Source organism: Hemitrygon akajei, unplaced genomic scaffold (genome assembly GCF_048418815.1).
Source record: "Hemitrygon akajei unplaced genomic scaffold, sHemAka1.3 Scf000082, whole genome shotgun sequence".
In the NCBI taxonomy this organism is placed as follows: Eukaryota; Metazoa; Chordata; class Chondrichthyes; order Myliobatiformes; family Dasyatidae; genus Hemitrygon; species Hemitrygon akajei.
In genome coordinates, this window is record NW_027331968.1 from 123,115 (window position 1) to 140,923 (window position 17,809).

Here is a 17,809-nt window from a genome sequence, read left to right on the forward strand (position 1 = left end):
TCTTGCAGAGAAACCATAACATCAATCTTTCGAGCAGTCTCTCTCTCTCTCTCTCTCTCTCTCTCACACACACACACACACACACACACACACACACACACACACACACACACACACACACACACACACACACACACACACACACACACACACACACACACACACACACACACACACACACCCACCCCTGTCTCTCTGTAAGCCAGTCTCATTCTCTCGACAATTTAAAGTGATTGCCCACAGAAAATATGAACACTAGGGGTACATCACAGTGTGTTGTTGAAACATTAACCCCAGTCCTCTGTTTCAGACATTGTTGTGCAATCTGTTTATTTCATCTTTATTCTCCCATCTGTTTCAGTCTGGACGGGAATCGGTTCAGTCGGACCGGGAAGAAGGAACTGAGATCTCTGCAGGAACCCAGACCCGGACTGACAGTGATCGTGTGAACATCTCAATGTGTGAACAAACCCGCCTGTGGGATGCAGACATTTTGACTGATTTTCCGCCCTCTCCTTTTACTCCCGCCCTTACCTTTAATGCGGGCCAGGTTTAATTCGCAACCGTTCGAACGGAGCTGGCTCCAGTCTCGAGCACGGTGACATTGGAAGTGGCTCCGCAGTGACGTTTTCCACCTCCTGTCCAGCGGTGCTGCTTCTGCCGGATGTAAGGTTTCGAGACTCCCTCACGTGAGATCCCGGGGAAGTACACAGACAGGAAGTACTCAGGGGCCGCAGTTCAGTTTGGGATACTAGTGTCCTGGGGTAGGATTATCCCGGGAGAGACTCTTTTTGATCACTTTGTTGAGGGCAGTACATTTAGTAGTCTGGCCGATATAATGATGTTAAATTGATAAATCCCTCGGCAGTGACCCTGGATCTGCAGCGATCCCGGACACGGCCCTGAAGTGTGATTCACAACCATGAAATGTGAAATGTGAGAAACGGGACTGATTATTCAAACTGTCACTCGTTGTCGCCAGTCAGTTAACTATGTGTGACTGTGAGTGAGTCGGGAGCAGCTTATATATTCTCGCAAGTTAGCAGCTCACTCGTTGTTTAATTTACATTTGTCATGATGAAATCAATAAACCACTGTACCTTCCTGTCCTAGTGTCGGACTTGAGTCTCATTAGAGGAGAAACACTCCCAGGGTTCAGATACAGAGTAAATCTCCCTCCGCACCATCCCATCACTCACTCACAGGTGCAGACAGAGACTGGAAGCTCCTGCCGCACTGTCCCATCACACGCTCCCCCGGTCAGACACAGCGTGAAGCTTCCTCCACATCTTCCCATCACACGCAACCCGGATCACAAGTAGAGTGAAGCTCCCTCCGCACAATCCAATCACACACCCACAGGGACAAACATAGGGAATTCCCTCCACACCATTCCATGGTACAATCCCAGGATCAGTCATTGAGAAAATCTCACGCCGGGTGTTACGTTGCAAAATTGTTATGTAAGACACAGAAGAGGCTCCCTCCACACGTCACATCACAAACTCACAGGGGCAGACATTGAGAGAATCTCCCACTGCACCATCCAACGTCACACTTCCTGGATCAGGCCCAGGGTGAAGCTTTCTCCACAACTTCCCAGTGTGACACACCCCGGATCAGAATCTCTGCTCACCGCCCCATCAAACACTACATGGATTAGAAACAGTGAAGCTCTCTTGAAACTGTCCTCATATCGCACACTCCCCAAATCAGACACAGAGTAAAGGTCTCTGAACATCGTCTCACATCAGACACAACATTAAGCTCCTTCTGCATCATCCCATCTCTCACTCGCAGGAGCAGTGGCAGATTGAAGCTCCTTCGACAGTGTTCCATCTCACACTCCCCTGATCTGACACAGATTGTAGCTCCCTCCACTAAATCCCATTACACACTTCCCAGATTAGAAATAGGGTGAAGCTCCCTCCACACCGTTCCACCACACACTCCCCAGATCAGACACAGAGTGAAGCTCACTACACAACGTCCCATCATGTACATCCCGGATTAGATACAGTGTGGGGCTACGTCCAAACTGTTGGGTCACACAATCACAGGGTGAGACACAGAGAATTCCCTCCACACCATCCCACGATAAACTCCCAGGGATAGATATTGAAAAAAATCTGACTTTGGGCCGTCCCATAACAAAATTCTTGTGTCAGACACAGAGTGAGGATCCCTCCACAGCATCACATCACACACTCACAGGGTCAGTCAATGAGATAATCTCCCTCCACACCATCTCATCCCTTCTGGCCTGCTCCTGTTCCTGTTGTATGTGTGTTTTAAGAGAAGGCCCTTCTTGGGCCTTCAGGATGTCCCAGCGGTGTCATGGTCCGGTCCGTGGATTCTTCATTCTAGTTATTTCCTTTTCTCCGTGTTCCGTTGGGTGCTTTGATTAAGGCACCTGAACTTCATTTCGTACCAGCGAAATAAAAGGCTCTGGGTTACAACGGTTATTGCTCTACTGTCACCGGAAGCCAGTCATCTCACTGTAGCCACTGCAGCTACGCTCATCCTTGGACCGCCGGGAATCGTGAACTCTAGTTGCTTCGGTGCCAGCGACTGCTTAGCGAATTCAGTTGTTTTCCTGTCCAGCTGAGTTGCCTGCCGTTTTGCCGCTGCTCCGAGTAAGGTACGAATTCTGTTGTTTGGCTGGCTGAGACTGCTGGTCGCTTGCAGTCACTCCGAGCAAGGATACAAATGGACTGTCGTTGAGTGGTTTTGTCTCCTCGTTGTCCAAGTCCTTGCCGCTGAGTGGGTCCGGCCGTCTGCTGCTTCTTTGAGTTGGGTATTCTCTCTCTTCGTTGTCAAAGTCCTTTCTAGCCCAGTAGGTCCGGCCGTTTGTCGCTTCTTTGAGTTGGGGATTCTTTATTTTCGTGGTCCAAGTCCATTCCTAATCCAAGCTCGTGGTCCGATTTCTGAGCGCAAGTCAAGATCTAAGTTCTGAGTCCAAGTCAAGATCCACGCTCTGATGGCAAGCCAAGATCCAAGCTCCGATTCCAAGCCAAGTCCAAGCTCTGAGTCCAAGCCAAGGTTCAACTTCCTGTCCAACCCAAGGTCCAAGTTCCGAGTCCAAGCCAAGGTCCAAATTCAGATTCAAGTTCCGAGTCCGAGTCAAGGTCCGAGTCCGAATCGATGTCCGGGTTCCGAGTCTGAGCCGAGGTCCAGGGTACGAGTCCAAGTCGAATCGGAGTCCAGGTTCCTATTCCAATTCGAGTCCAAGGCAAGTTCAAGTCCAGGTTCCAAGCCCACGTCCTCGTCCAGGTTTTACCAGTTTGTTATCCAAAGTTTACGTCCATGTTGACATTTTGTCCTCGCTCCCTGTCCTTCCTATTAACTATCAATAAACACTTCTGTTTATACTATCTCTGTGTCTGTGTCCTGCACTTGGGTCCTCTCCCAAAGTCCTCTTGTGACAAGTGGGTGTTGTAGGGACCACTCATTGGAGCCCAGTTGTTCACAAACTGTATCCACAATTTGGCTGAGGGACCAGATCAACATTTCCAAGTCTGTTATTGACACACGATGTATATTTGTATATTGATTATGACATAAATATATATTTCTATATTGTTAATAACATAAAACATATTTCAATGGGGGGCGCTAATCAGATAAGTGTAGTATAGACGTGTTTTTTTTTTAGCTCATCATGGCTCACCAAACTTTACGAGTTAAAACTGCCTTTTCGAACGCTTGACTCTCAGTTTTTGTTGCAAGATCTCCGTAATTTGTTTCCCTTTTACGCCAGAAAAAGTGTAGCAGGAACATGTCCAGTAAAACGGCATGAGGCGGGAAGGGACCAAGTGAGCAAGAACCCTCCAGAAACGTTGTCAGCCGAAGAGGAAGACATAATTCCTCTTATTTGACAGAAAATGTTAAAGAAGCTCTTGCAGTCCTTCAATAAGCGGCTTGACAAGTTTGAGCACAGTTTCCAGAGTCTGTTGCCCGCCCAGCAAGCGCTCACTGAGAGACTGTCGAACACCGAAAATCAGACCGCCGATCACGAGCAGCGAATCCACATCGTGGAAACTTCAGTCGCCGAGCTGCAGCAAGAAAATACTAGGCTGCTGGCAAAGCTTTCAGATCTGGAAGGGAGATCCAGACGCAATAACATAAAGATTGTTGGCGTCCCAGAAGGTGAGGAGAAAGGGAGGCCGACTGAATTTGTCGCTAACCTGATCCCCAAGCTGCTGGGGGATGATAACTTCAACAAGCCGGTCGTTATCGATAGAGCGCACCACATACAACAGCCCGAACCACGGGAAGGCTCAAGGCCCCGTACGATAATTGCACGGGTGCATTTCGCACAGGAGAAAGAAAAGATTCTGCGGCTCGGGGGGTAACACTGGATGGATTACAGAGGTCACCGAATCTTAATCTCCCCCGACTATACCGCGGAGGTTATGGAGCAACGGCGGAGTTTCCGTGAGGTGCTGCAACTGCTGAGGGAGAAGGAGGCTACGTTTCCCGGCCAGGCTCCATGTTCATCACCAAGGGCAAGTAAAAGTATTCAGCAACCCGTTTGAAGACAAGACTTTTGTAGACCAAAAACTTTGAAAGGCTATTTTCCAAATATCCAGTCCTGGAGGATCCTGCCCCTATCCATGATTGGACGGGTAAATGCGATCAAAATGGTGAGCATTCTATCATACAGGGGTATTGTATCGGGGCCCAAATGCAGGACACAGGCACTGAAGTCCCGGAACCAGGACGAGACGGAGCCAAAGGACGGGACGGGATGCAGTCTAGGCACGGGAAGCCGGGCCAGGACGAGGGACTGAGACCAAGGAGCCTGGGATGGACTCCGAGCCCGAGAATGGACACGGACCCAGAACCTGGGTCTTGCCTCGGGCTCGAACCCCCAAACCCAGGCGAGGACCAAGTCTTGAGGCTTGGCTAGAGGCTTGGGGTCTTGAGGCTGGAGGCTTGGGTCTAGGCTGGAGGCTGTAGGCTTGGGTCGAGGCTCGAGGCTGGAGGCTAGAGGCTGCAGGCTTGTAGCTTGGGGAATTCGGAGGCCGGAGCTAGGGGCAGACTAGGAACTGTACATCAGCATGGAGCCGGGACTTATCCTCCGACAAGGCGGGACTCATCTTTAACAGGACACTGACATGAGACGGGACAGCACACAGACACAGGGCCGGGACTCATCCACCGACAACCGGGACTCATCTATAACTCCACACCAAGGTGGGTAGGACAGGAAGAGACAAACACCAAAGAACAACAGACAGTTCCATCTCTGTATCGGGGTAGCTCCGAGTAGCTGTTATGGCCGGCAGCCTTGACTGGCTACGGAAGCAACCCGATCCCTATCTAGCTCGGAGTGGCTGACGGCCATCCTGCTGGCCCGGGAAACAGCTGAATCCATACCGCAATGACAGGTCCGACTACTACCAGCAAGGCTCCTAGAAGCTATGTTTATCCAACGCAGCCCCAAGAATGGCAAGAGTCCGTTCCAGCCTTCCAGCAACCATCTGTGCCAAGAGAATCTTGACAAGGCGACCCCCCAAGCACACTCAATACCACAGCCACTTATATTTCCAGTTCCAATATGAGCCTCGGGTGCTTCTCGTTAAGTCCAACCGCAGCAAGAGACCGCCGGAAAACCCGGAGTCCGGAGTCCACGGACCGAACCACGAATTTCGGACTGAACCACCACACATACCCAGGTTTCTATATCTTTTTTAAAACCTGCCTATATACTTAAATACATCCTTTTTAAAGAAATTTGACTCTATCATATTGCCCTTTGTGTGGGGCTATAAATCACACAGGATATCTAAGGCTCACCTACACAAACTTCTTAAGAAGGGGGTTCTTGGTCTGCCAATTTTCAAACATTATTATTGGGCAGCTAACTCCTGGGCTCTTACACACTGGAAATGTGGAGGTGCTGAGACCGAAGAAAAACCTTCATTGCTACAGCTGGAAGCCTCTGTCGTTAAACATTCTTCACTTCCTGCTCTTCTGCTTTCCACTTCCGCCTCAACAGATAAGCTAATCCAACAAAACTTTACCTTAAAGAATTCTTTACGGTTATTAAACCAGATTAAAGTGGCTCACCAAATGCCCAGTATTTCCATACACTCTCCCATTTATCAAAATCACTCATTTAAGAATGGACAAATAGATGGGGTGTTTGCAGTCTGGAGAGAGTGGGGTATCAAAACTTTCTTAGATCTGTACATCGATGGCCAATTTGCATCATTCACACATTTAAGCACGGTTTAATCTTCCAATTTATTTTTTTCTTTCGCTATCTCCAAGTTAGACACTACGTTAACGAAAAGTTCCCACACTTCGAGCCTATTTCCACCACCTATCCCTTCCTTGAAAACCTTTTGCTCCCTCCAGACTCCAAACAGTTAATATCAAAATTTGTGAATTGTTTTACTCCTTTGGTTTCTACAGATTTTATTAGGGAAGCCTGGGCTAGGGACTTGAACTCAGAGATATCAGCGGAACTTTGGGAGGAAGCAACGTCCCGGGTTCACTGTTGTTCTGTTAATTCACGCTACAGGTTAATCCAGTACAAGGTGATGCATAGATTGCATTATTCAAAAACAAAACTGAATCGCATCTTCCCATCTGTGTCTCCTGATTGCAACAAGTGCCGCTCTACTGAGGGCTCACGAGCACATCTTTTCTGGTTTTGCCCGACATTATACAACTTTTGGGCTGCAATTTTTGAGTGGCTCTCAAAAGCCTCTTCGAGAGACATTCAGCCGAATCACGACCTCTCCATCTTTGGATGTTCTGCACTGACTCTTGAGTTGCCGTACGACATGCGGATTGCTCTGCATCTAGGAATGGTGGTGACTAAGAAACTTATTCTTCTGACCTGGAAGTCTACTACTCCACCCACCTTTGCACACTGGCTCAAGGAGATGTTGTCTAATATACAAATGGAAAGACTGCGCATGCTCAAACCCAGTACATAGAATATATTTGAGAGAATAAGGGGACCTTTCTTGGCTCAGTGCCATATTACCTCACATACATTGTGACCTTGACCTGTCTAGTCTCATGAGTGGGTGTGGTGCCGAACCGGATTCCTTTACTCATTTTATTTTACAATGCTTCCGTCATACCACTATTGTGTCAACTTTTTTTTGAAAGTATATTTATGTCATCTTGTAAATTGTCTGGCAGCCTTTTTGTTTTTTGTTGTTGATTTGTTTTGTCTGTGCTCCACCTGGAGCTACATCATCTTGGTATTGCTTAGTGTTTCTTCAATATGTTTTGTCTTTGTAAAACTGAAAATTCTAAATAAAGTGTTTAAAAAAAACAGCAGCATTGCTCGATATTCAATGTGTTCTATACTTATTTTGTTTGTCTGGCGCAACCCTCGTTCGTTCCTAGCTCTAACATTTGGGATTATGTGTGTGGTTGTAGTCTACTCTATGTGATGCATTCGAGAGGTTACCTGGTGTTTCAGCCTCCTTAACGAAATGAACAAAGTTGCAGAGGACAACGGATGAGGTTGGTACAGATCCTCGGGGAAGAGTGAGGGACATGAAGATCTGAAAATAGAGAGTTGTGTCCATCCATCAAGGGAGAATTTGGAGCGACACAGTTAATCAATGGACAACAGCTTCTTGACAGCAGAAGAGATGCTCGCTTGCCACGTGGACCCTCAGTGCCGAATAGTTTTCAACATGAGTGTCAGGGGAGAATCATGCACCTCCTCCAGCTTCTCCCTGAACTCAGTCTGACAGACGAGGTAAAGAGCTCAGATGTTGCAGCATGTAGCACAGTTCATGGAAAATGAAGGTACCTGCAAACAATGTGGGACGACCGCTGCATGAACCACCCTGTTTCAGAGAGCCATCGCCCCATACAAGGCCCATGACAGGATGAAATTTCCCGAGGCGACCAGCAGTAAAATGAGGGATTACCTGGGGCTCCGCATCTCCGGGTCTCTGGACTCTGATCATTGTGGTGATCTCGGATGTCGCCGCGGACTCTACTGACCACTAAGTTATTCGTGATAGTAAAGGCATTAAGCAGGTTAAACAGCGAGAAATGGGATAACAGTTCAAAAGACGTAAATGAAGACATCGATTACTGTCCAGAATAGTGAACCCAGTAACTCCCACCTTTGCATGCAAGGCCACACTGTGTTATACATATATCTTGGACCATGAAGAACCGGAACACGTTATTTAGTGAAGCCACACAGTTCAGAACCACAGTCGCCGCTCTCCCAGTGCAATACTTCACGTTTGGATCCTGAAACCAAATGGTCACAAATCGATCAGAGGTGAAAGCGACGGTGAAGCAAACAGAATAACCTGTGGCGGCCTGCAGTGAAAGGACGTGTATTCTGCACAGAGAAGCCTTCGGAATTTCCAGCAATATAACGCTGAAGAAAATGACCGCTCGGCCTGTCACTGACATGGCCGACTGATGACGGGTGACAGTTTTAGAGAGTGTAGTCTTACCCCGCGATAGAAAGGCAATCGTCAGCAGTTCACCGTGAAAAGCACAATTACATAAATTATACATAAAACTGAGAGCATGTATGTGCCAACGTTTGTTTAATCGTACCCAATATATCAGCTTCTATCATCATCTTCGGCAGCGCTTTCTCTCCACCTACCTCTCCTTGTATGGAAATACTATAACCACACACCCGCTATATTTTCCCCCTCGTATTAGTAATTTCATCAGGGGAACAAAAGGCACAAGCGGTTGAGTCTATCTATGCCTCGTACAATCGTGCATAACTCTGTAATGTCACCTCTCATCCTGCAAAGAGATAAACCCAGGCTCTCTCCAGAGCTTTCCAAACCAGAACGAATCCATTTTTGCTTCGCGGCAGCTACGTATCTACCCAGATCAACAGCTCTTTTTTTCCACCATTGCATCATTGAATAATCAATCTCAAGAGTTTAAACTTATCCATACAGAGATATGAAAAGTATTCGCCCCCTTGGAAGTTTCAATGTTTTATTGTTGTACAGCACTACATCGCAATGGATTTAATTTGGACTTTTTAACACTGATGAACAGAAAAAGTCTCGTCATGTCAAAGTGCAAACAGATCTCTACAACGTGATCTAAATTAATTACAAATATAAAACACAAAATAATTGTTTGCGTGAGTATTCGCTCCCGTTAAAACGACACACCGTATCATGACTGCTGCAGCCAGTTAGTTTCAGAACTGAAATAATTAGTTCACTGGCGATCGCCTCTGTGCAGTCAACGTGTTTCAATCGATTGTAGTAAAGATACGCCTGTGATGATAAAACTACATCATGAAGCCAAAAGAACTCTCCAAGCACCTCCGCGAAAAGGTTATTGAACAGCACAAGTCAGGAGATGGATATAAGAAAATTTCCAAGTCACTGAATATCCCTTAGAGTAGAGTTAGTCAATCATCAGGAAGTGGAAGGAATCTGGCATAATTCTAAACCCCCTTGAGCAGGCATTCCTCATAAACTGAGTGATTGTGCAAGAACGGTACTATTGAAGGAAGACCGCGAGGGACTTCTGACAACTCTGGACGACATACAAGCTTCAATGGCTGAGATGGCAGAGGGTACCCATACAACAACTGTTGACTGAGTGGTTCACCAGTCGCAGCTTTATGTGAGGTTGGCAAACAGAAAGACACCGTTGAAAAGAAAACTCACCTGAAATCTCGGCCATAGCTGCCACAAGACATGTAGGACACTAGTCTGGGATCAGCCAGACTCAGGTATGGAGAGAGGAACTCAGGGGTAAGAGGGAGTAGAGGGAGACTCCAGTGCGCAAGTGATCAGAGAAGGGATGGGAGAAGCGACATTGGGGCGGAAAGACACTGGGGAACGAGAGTGTGACTGGGGTAGGAGAAAGAGAGTGTGGTAGGGAGAGACTGGGGTGAAAGAGGGGTAGTGGGGTTCCCGAAGAGAGGGAGAGAGGGTAAGAGAGACTGGGAGAGAGGAGGACAGGAGGAGAGACGGGGAAAAGAACAGGTTAGGGATCACAGGAGAGTTAGTGACACTGGAGGGAGAGGGAGACACGGGGAGATAGAAAGGGTGAGAGAGACTGGGGGAGAGACTGGAGAATGAAAGAGACAGGAGGTGAAACAGGCACTGAGGTAAGAGAGGGACTGAGGCGTAAGAGGCAGATTGTGGAAAGAGAAACTGGGCTGGGAAAAGCGGGGAGAGAGTATACCGCTGCTATACCGCTAGTAGTGTCTTCTACAGTGAAGATAGATGCAAAACACTTATTCAGTTCGCTCGCCTCTTTCCTGTCCTGCTATTGCTACTTCTCCAGCATCGTTATCAAGCGGTCTGATGTCCAATATCGCGTCTCGTTTATCTTTCATATAGCTGAAGAAACGTCTGGTATCCCCTTCAAATTGTGGGCTAGCTTACTGTCGTATTCCATCATTTCGAAGTCATCGTACCTTAATTACTTCATTAGTTGCCTTCTACTTTCAACGAGATTAACATTACTTTATCTCTTTTCTTCTATAAGTTTCTTCTGAGTGTTATGTTGGCTTTGACTTTTCATAATAGCCATGGTTGTGTCATATTGCCTTTAGAATACTTCTTCCCTTTTTTGATGTACATATCATTCGCGTTCCCAAATGCTTCCAGAAAACCCAGCCATTGCTGCTGTGCCGTCATCCCTGCCAATGTTCTTTTCCAAGCAATTTTGACCAGCTCCTCTCTCAAGACTCTGTAATTCAAATTACTCCACTGATATATCTGCCTTCAGTATCCCTTTGTTAAATTCCAATTTGAATTGAATCACCTCATCTGGGGGACGCGAGGGAGAGATAGAAGTGGAGAAAGCCAGAGGAGAGAAACGTGGCGGAGAGAGACGAACAGAAAGTGAGATGAACGTGGGAGAGAGCAACGGGAAAGATACAAACGAATAGACAGGGAGCAGCAGAGTGAGAGAACCGGTGAGAAAATAAGACGGGATTGGGGAGAGAGGCAGGGTGAAAGAGAAACTATTGATAAAGTGACGTGGTGGCGAGAGACAGGGAGAAACAGATAGTGGGGGGGGGGGGGGTAGACTAAGGAGATAGACTGAGGGTACAAATGAACTGGGGAGTAGAGACTATTGGAAAGAGACTGGGGTATGGAGCGAGACGGGGAGAAAAACTGGGGGAGAAAGCCTGGAATATGGAGAGGAAAACTGAGGGGGAGGAAAAAGACTGCTGTGCGGGTGATAAGAGTAAAGGCTGGGAGACGCGACAGTGGGGCAGGTTAAGTGACTGGGGAATGTCAGCGTGACTGGGTAAGGAGAAAGAGAGTGTGGCAGAGCGATACTAGGGTGAAAGACGGGGTAGTGAGGATCCCAGCAGACAGAGAGAGAGAGACTGGGTGAGCGATGTTGGAGTGAAAGACGTTTAGTGTGGGTCCCAGTAGAGAGACTCGGAGAGAGAAAGACAGGAGGAAAGAGAGAGAGACGTAGAGTAGGACTGGGTAGAGAGCGCTAGGGTATTTAGTGACACTGGAGGGAGAGGGAGACACGCGGAGGGAGACAGGGTCAGAGAGACTGAGGGAGAGAGTGGACGATTAGAGAGAGAGTGAAACGTATTGAGTTGAGAGAGGGACTGAAGGGTAAGAGACAGATTGTGGAAAGATAGACTGGACTAGGGATAATGACATTGGACGAAATAGACAGGGAAGGAGATGGGGGGGAGCGCGACGGGCGAGAAGGCGAGGGGAGAGGGCGAGGGGCAGAGAAGACGGATTCGAGAGAAAGATTGGGGGAGAGGCATGCTATGGAGCCATACTGGGGAAGAAAGAGACCAAGGAGAGAGCGAGAGGAGCGAGAGAGTGGCCGGGAAGGGAGGCTGGGGGAGGGAGAGAGAGAGACTAGGTAAAAGCGAGAGGAAGATTTTGGGATAGAAAGACAGGGTAGAGGAAGAATCTGGGAGAGAGAGACGTGAGGGAAGAATGGAGAAGAGAAACGGGAGAGAGGCCGGTGAGGTATGAGAAAGCAATGGGGAGAATGTGATCTGGAGAGAAGGAACTGGGATGGACAGAGAGGACGGGGTGATGAGAGATTTCTGAAGCGTAGCGAGGTCGGGGAGGCTAAGAGAGTGCGGGGGAGAGACCGGTGGGTGGAGTAGAGAGACTGGAATGGTATAGAGAGGGTGAGAGAGAGATGGGAAAGAGACACAGTGAAGAGAGACAGGGCTCAATGTACGGCGGGATGGGGGAGAAAGAGCCTCGGGGAAGTGCGAGATGGGGCTGTACGGAGAGACTGGGATGAGAATGAGCAGAAGGGGGACAAACCGCAAGACAATGAACGATCCAAGGAAAAATGAGTGCATTTTCATTGTCGCTTGTGCACTGGTGGAAGGGGCTGAAAAGAATAAAACGTGACTGCAATTTGCTTATTAAAACAGAAAACGGGGAGAAAGAAAAAAGAATTGAAATCAGAAATAAATCCTGTTACACCATATCCAAATAAATGTGATTAGTATCATCGCGGTAGTCCGGCCGTGGATCCTGACCGAAGCTCGGGCTATGGGACAAATTTGTGAAATTTATAACCCCCTGGCTGGATATGTTCACGTGTTATTGAAAGTGGTGTGCGGAACCCACGTGACCTGCAGTGCATGGAAAGTCCCCAGAGGAATAGAGGGAGATGCGATAATGACGGAGATAACGTTATCAATGGAAAGTAGTTAAAGGGGACCCTGTAAGGTACCACGTTAGCATAATTATTTTCGAGAGGTTAACAGGTGAAGGCAAAAATCAGGAGGAAGCATAACTGACTGCATTTCCCGTTTCTGACTTCATTAATGATAAGACTCTTGGCAGTGTGGAGGATCAGAGGGGCCTTGGGGACGAGTCGATAGGACGCTCAAAGCTGCTGCGCAGGTTGATACTATGGTTAAGAAGGTGTACGGTGCATTGGCCTTCATCAACCCTGGGATTGAGTTTAGGAGCCGAGAGGTAATGTTGCAGCTGGTCAGACCCCGCTTGGAGTAATTTGCTAAATTCTGGTCGCCTCACTACAGGACGGATGTGGAAACCATAGAAGGGATGCAGAGGGGATATTCAAGGATGTTGCCTAGATTAGGGAGTATGCCTTATGAGAATAGGTTGAGTGAACTCGGCCTTTTCTCTTTGGAGTGACGGAGGATGAGAGGTGACCTGATAGAGGAGTACAAGATGATGAGAGGCATTGATCGTGTGGATAGTCAGAGGTTTTTCCCCACAGCTGAAATGGCTAGCACGAGAGGGCACAGTTTTAAGGTGCTTGGAAGTAGGTACAGAGGAGATGTCAGGGATAAGTTTTTTAGGCAGAAAGTGGTGAGTGCGTGGAATGGGCTGCCGCCAACGGTGGTGGAGGCAGATTTGATAGGGTCGTTTAAGAGACTTTTGGATAGGTACATTGATCTTAGAGGAATAGAGGGCTATGTGTAACACTAGGGAATTCCTATGTTATGGAGATGTTCAGCACAACTTTGCGGGCCGAAGGGCCTGTATTGTGTTGTAGATTGTCTATGTTACTATGTATTCGCTGATAGATGGGAATTTTCTGCTGATATAGTCTTGCAGGAAAACTCTGAGCTACCGTATTGATGGTACGGTCACTCTTAAACAGCCGGGGGAGGCGTATTTTACTAACAGCCCACGACAGTTTATTTCGACATCCTGACCTCTGATGCATTTCCATCGCACCGTCCGATACACTGAAACATCTCAGCCGAGCGATCACCAGAAGCTCCTTTCCGTGACTGGCAGAGCAGAAACTCTTCCTTAACCGGACGCTTCTATTATGGTTCAGTCGTGGCAAAAGTGTTTTTGAGTGAAAAACAGAATCAACGAGTTAAACTGCCAAACTGAACCCCTCATGTCACTCTGGTAATCAAACCCACTGCAACTTCTCAACTACTCGGACCCTTGCTTTAGACTTTACAGGAGTTAAACCACACACCATGTATAACACTGCCTAATACTAACGCTACTCGACAACTTCATTCCAATCAGGCTGGATGTATAATATTTCCTTCGCAACCGTTAAAACACAGTTTGACCTGTTTGCTCCCCCTGCTTTGCTTGAGTATGTCGTAGTCTTGTTGCTTTCGCAGGCACCTCCCTCTCGGTGGGCAACAAACAATCATCACGAGGGACTTGTACATTCCGCCCCACCACACGAAGACCGATGCTATTCTACCCTCTATACGGCAATATGATTTGTCACTGGAGGCAATGTAAAGCATGAATCCTGTCATAAAAACACTTTTCGATCAGCAAGGGCTTGTACCAACCTGCAGTCCCTGTAATTCCCTTATTTCACCAGTTCCGAAACCAGGTCGTGATAATGAGTGACTTTTGTTTGCAATACTTAAGGGTGATTAGCAAGACAGTATGTCAAGGGTTTACTAATTGCAATTTATCAGAACGACACGGGGCCGCAGACAACCCATTGCATAGTGCTCTGCACAGTTACCAGCATTTGTAAAAGGCATGCCTGGGTGTCTAAAATCTGTCACCGACACTACAATTAAAAAACATAGAACATAGAAACCTACAGCCCATTACAGGCCCTTCGGCCCACAATGTTGTGCCCACCATGAAACCCACTCTAGAAACTGCCTTGTATTTCCCCAGTGCATAGATCTCTACTTTTCAAAGTTCCATGTACCTGTCCGAGAGGCTCTTAAAGACCCTATTGTATTCGCTTCCATCACCGCCGCCGGCAGTGTTTTCCACGTACCCAACACTCTCTGTGTGAAAACTGAACTCTGACATTCCCTCGGTTCCTATTTCCAAGCACCTTAAAAGTATACCCCGCGTTTTAGCCAGTTTGTCCCTGGGAAAGAAGCCTCTGGTTATCCACACGATCAATGCCCCTCATCACCTTGTACATATAATTATGGTAGAAACGTCCGATCCTATTAAATGGGATCTCCCTGATGAAGTGTGTCGGCCCGGAACATTGACTGTTTACTCTTTTGCATAGATTCTGCCCGGCTTGCTGAGCTCCTTAGGATTGTGTGGGTATTACTTTGATTTCCAGCGTCTGCAGATGTTCTCCAGTTTGCGATTAGACTTGGACATCAGTCAACAACATTGGAAACTGCGCTGCCTTCACGAGGCAAAATTAACCCCAGGTCATTACCAACTCCGGAATGCGATGGTCTGTCATTTAATCTTGCCAGGCAATTTTGTTGTAGTCTTTAAGCCACTCAATCTGTTTGCGAATTAAATTGGACAAGACTAAAATGAAGTTGCTTGGGATTCACACTGCTTTTGTGTTCACGGTGGCCGGAGATGGGACACAATCCTTAAGTGTCACTGGAAACATTATTTATGATAAAGCGTTGAGTTAGTATTAACTGACGCGAGGCGCATAAATCTATTGTGCGCTCGAAAAGATATCTGTCGTGTCGACTCTAACTTCCGTCAACCCCGGGCGAGGAGAATCACCGGTGTTGTGTAACGCTGATCGGTTGCAGGGCAGACCAGTGAGACGGAGCTAGAAATACAACAGAGTGAGTAATGTTCCGTCAGCGAGCGCTACATCTTTTAAAGGAATTTTTAATTCGGATTTTCGGTATCATTCTTCCATTTTAGAAAAAATAAATAAACCTTCCAGGTAGAGCTCAGCTAGTTTGAGAGAGAAAGAACGGATAACTATTTCCTGTTCCTCTGGAAGTTCATTAAATTTCAAACTGCATTTATTATCAACTTAAATATATGTTCCAGCAATGCGATTTATGTAGTATGCGACCGGACGAAAGGTGTGGTCAGAGAGAAACAGAGAACAGACGGAGAGGGAAAGAAACAGACCGTCACGGGGCCTCGGGATGTGAACAGAGATAAAGCCGGAGAGATGCGGGGACAACGAGGGAGCAGGTCGGAGATGGACATGGAGTTGAAAAAGAAGGAAAAGAACGCACACCCGCCATGATCCAGCCCGATCATGTCTCGCTCACGGTGAAACTCACTCGCCTGCAATGAGATTAAATCCTGTTCCGAACGGGACCGGACGTGTGGACAGAGAGAAAAAGGGAACAGAGGAAACGGATTTTCACGGGACCTCAGGAGCTGAACGGAGATAAAGAGGAAGGTATGAAAGTACAAAGCGGAGCAGTCCGGAGATGGAATATGAGTTGGAAAGGGAAAGAAACACACACACACACACACACACACACACACACACACACACACACACACACACACACACACACGCACGCACGCACGCACGCACGCACGCACGCACGCACACACACACACACACACACACACACACACACACACACACACACACACACACACACACACACACACACACACACACACACAATCAATTCTGCCTAACTGGACCAAACCAGAGTAAAACGCTGTCAGACATAATGGAGATTATTAAAATAAAACGGGCGGAACCGACTATAGACCCTCCGTCGGGGTGAATTACAGCTGAGGTGACCGCTACATATTACATATTTGATGAAGGACACATTTCACCTGTACGGGGTAGACAGCGAGTGAAATATATCATCGCAAAACGCATGCGTATTTCAGAGCGCTCAGTTGTTACCCGTGGTTCTACATACCGGCAAGTGGATAGATTATGGAGGAAACATGGTGTTTGTCTGAAATCTCCTTCAGAAAGTAACAAGTCGCTCTATGATTTGCGGAATTTGGTTAACAGTTTCAGCGGGTATTTCACCGCGTTCTTCAGCTCCTCTCTGAACTTGCTCTGAGTCACGGCGTAAATACATGTGTTGGTGCAGGAGCTGAGGATCTGCAGCATCGTCGCCGTGGATTCTGCGATATAAATCGGATCAGTGTCCGAGTAACGAGGGATGTTTTCAATCAGTACGTAGATATCAAAAACCAGCAGAGTTAACCACAGAAATATAAAACTACCGGTTATACTGAATAGTAAAACGACCGATTTCCTTCGGTTCTCCATCTCCGGGTCCTTGTCATTCTTTCCGTTACTGCGGCCCCGGATCCCCATCCGGACTTTATTGGCGGTAAAAATCCATCTGACTGTCAGAGCATTGAACAATAAAATCAGAACAAACGGGAGACAAGGCATGAAAATACGATGAATCATACGAAGTGCGGCCAACCAGGGGGACGTATAGAAATTCTCTTTGCTGACACAGCCATAGAAAACTCCATCAATTATCATCGAAGGCTCCAATGTAAAGTAGAAAGGGATACTTTCTAAACAGCCCAGAACACTCACTGTCCCGATAACCACAGACGCCGTTCTTTCGGTGCAATATTTTGTTTTCAGCTTTTCACAACAAATGGCCACAAATCTGTCACAGGTGAACGCGACTGTCAGCCAGACAAAGACCCCGGTGCTTGCTATGAGCAGGCAACGAACAACCCTGCAAACGGGAGTCCAATAGAGGAAGGAAGACCAAAAGTACATGAGAACAGTCCAGTTCAGCAGAGGGTCAGAGATAACGACCAGGAGATCGGCCGCCGCCATTCCCAGCAGGTAGCGAGTGATGCATTTGGAGAGACCGCACTTTCCTCGGGACAGGATAACAATCGCCACCAGGTTAACTGCAAGAGGGAGAGAAAGAAGCAGAGAAACTACTGACCTGTCAGGGCAATATGGAGCGCTGCCTGCTGCGAAAGCATTGGGATTAATATTGTCAGCGCCTTCCGCCCATGACTGAAATGCGGGGACTGGGCGGGTGGCTGTGGAAACAAGTAGCGAGAGAAACACTTCAGAACATCGGAATTAACTCTCAGTTTCTGCCGTTTGCAGATGTGACAGCGGCTTACCGGGAATTCCAACGGCTGAAATAACAGGGTAGTAACTCTCTTCTATCCGCCAGATTACTGGATATTCCATT

General features: G+C 47.5%; 2 protein-coding genes across 6 annotated transcripts in view; one reads left to right on the plus strand and one right to left on the minus strand.

Moving 5' to 3' along the window:
• Positions 1-1,107, plus strand: part of LOC140722629 (NACHT, LRR and PYD domains-containing protein 3-like) — a 69,695-nt gene extending 68,588 nt beyond the window's left edge. For all 5 annotated transcript variants that reach the window (XM_073037330.1, XM_073037332.1, XM_073037334.1 and 2 more), the window contains one exon: positions 362-1,107. In XM_073037330.1, coding sequence (XP_072893431.1) covers positions 362-449 — 88 coding nt within the window. In that variant the 3' untranslated portion in view covers positions 450-1,107. The remainder of the gene's footprint in view (positions 1-361) is intronic.
• The window catches only part of LOC140722652 (uncharacterized), a 409,759-nt gene that overhangs the window by 113,307 nt on the left and 278,643 nt on the right, over positions 1-17,809 (minus strand). The window lies entirely within an intron of this gene.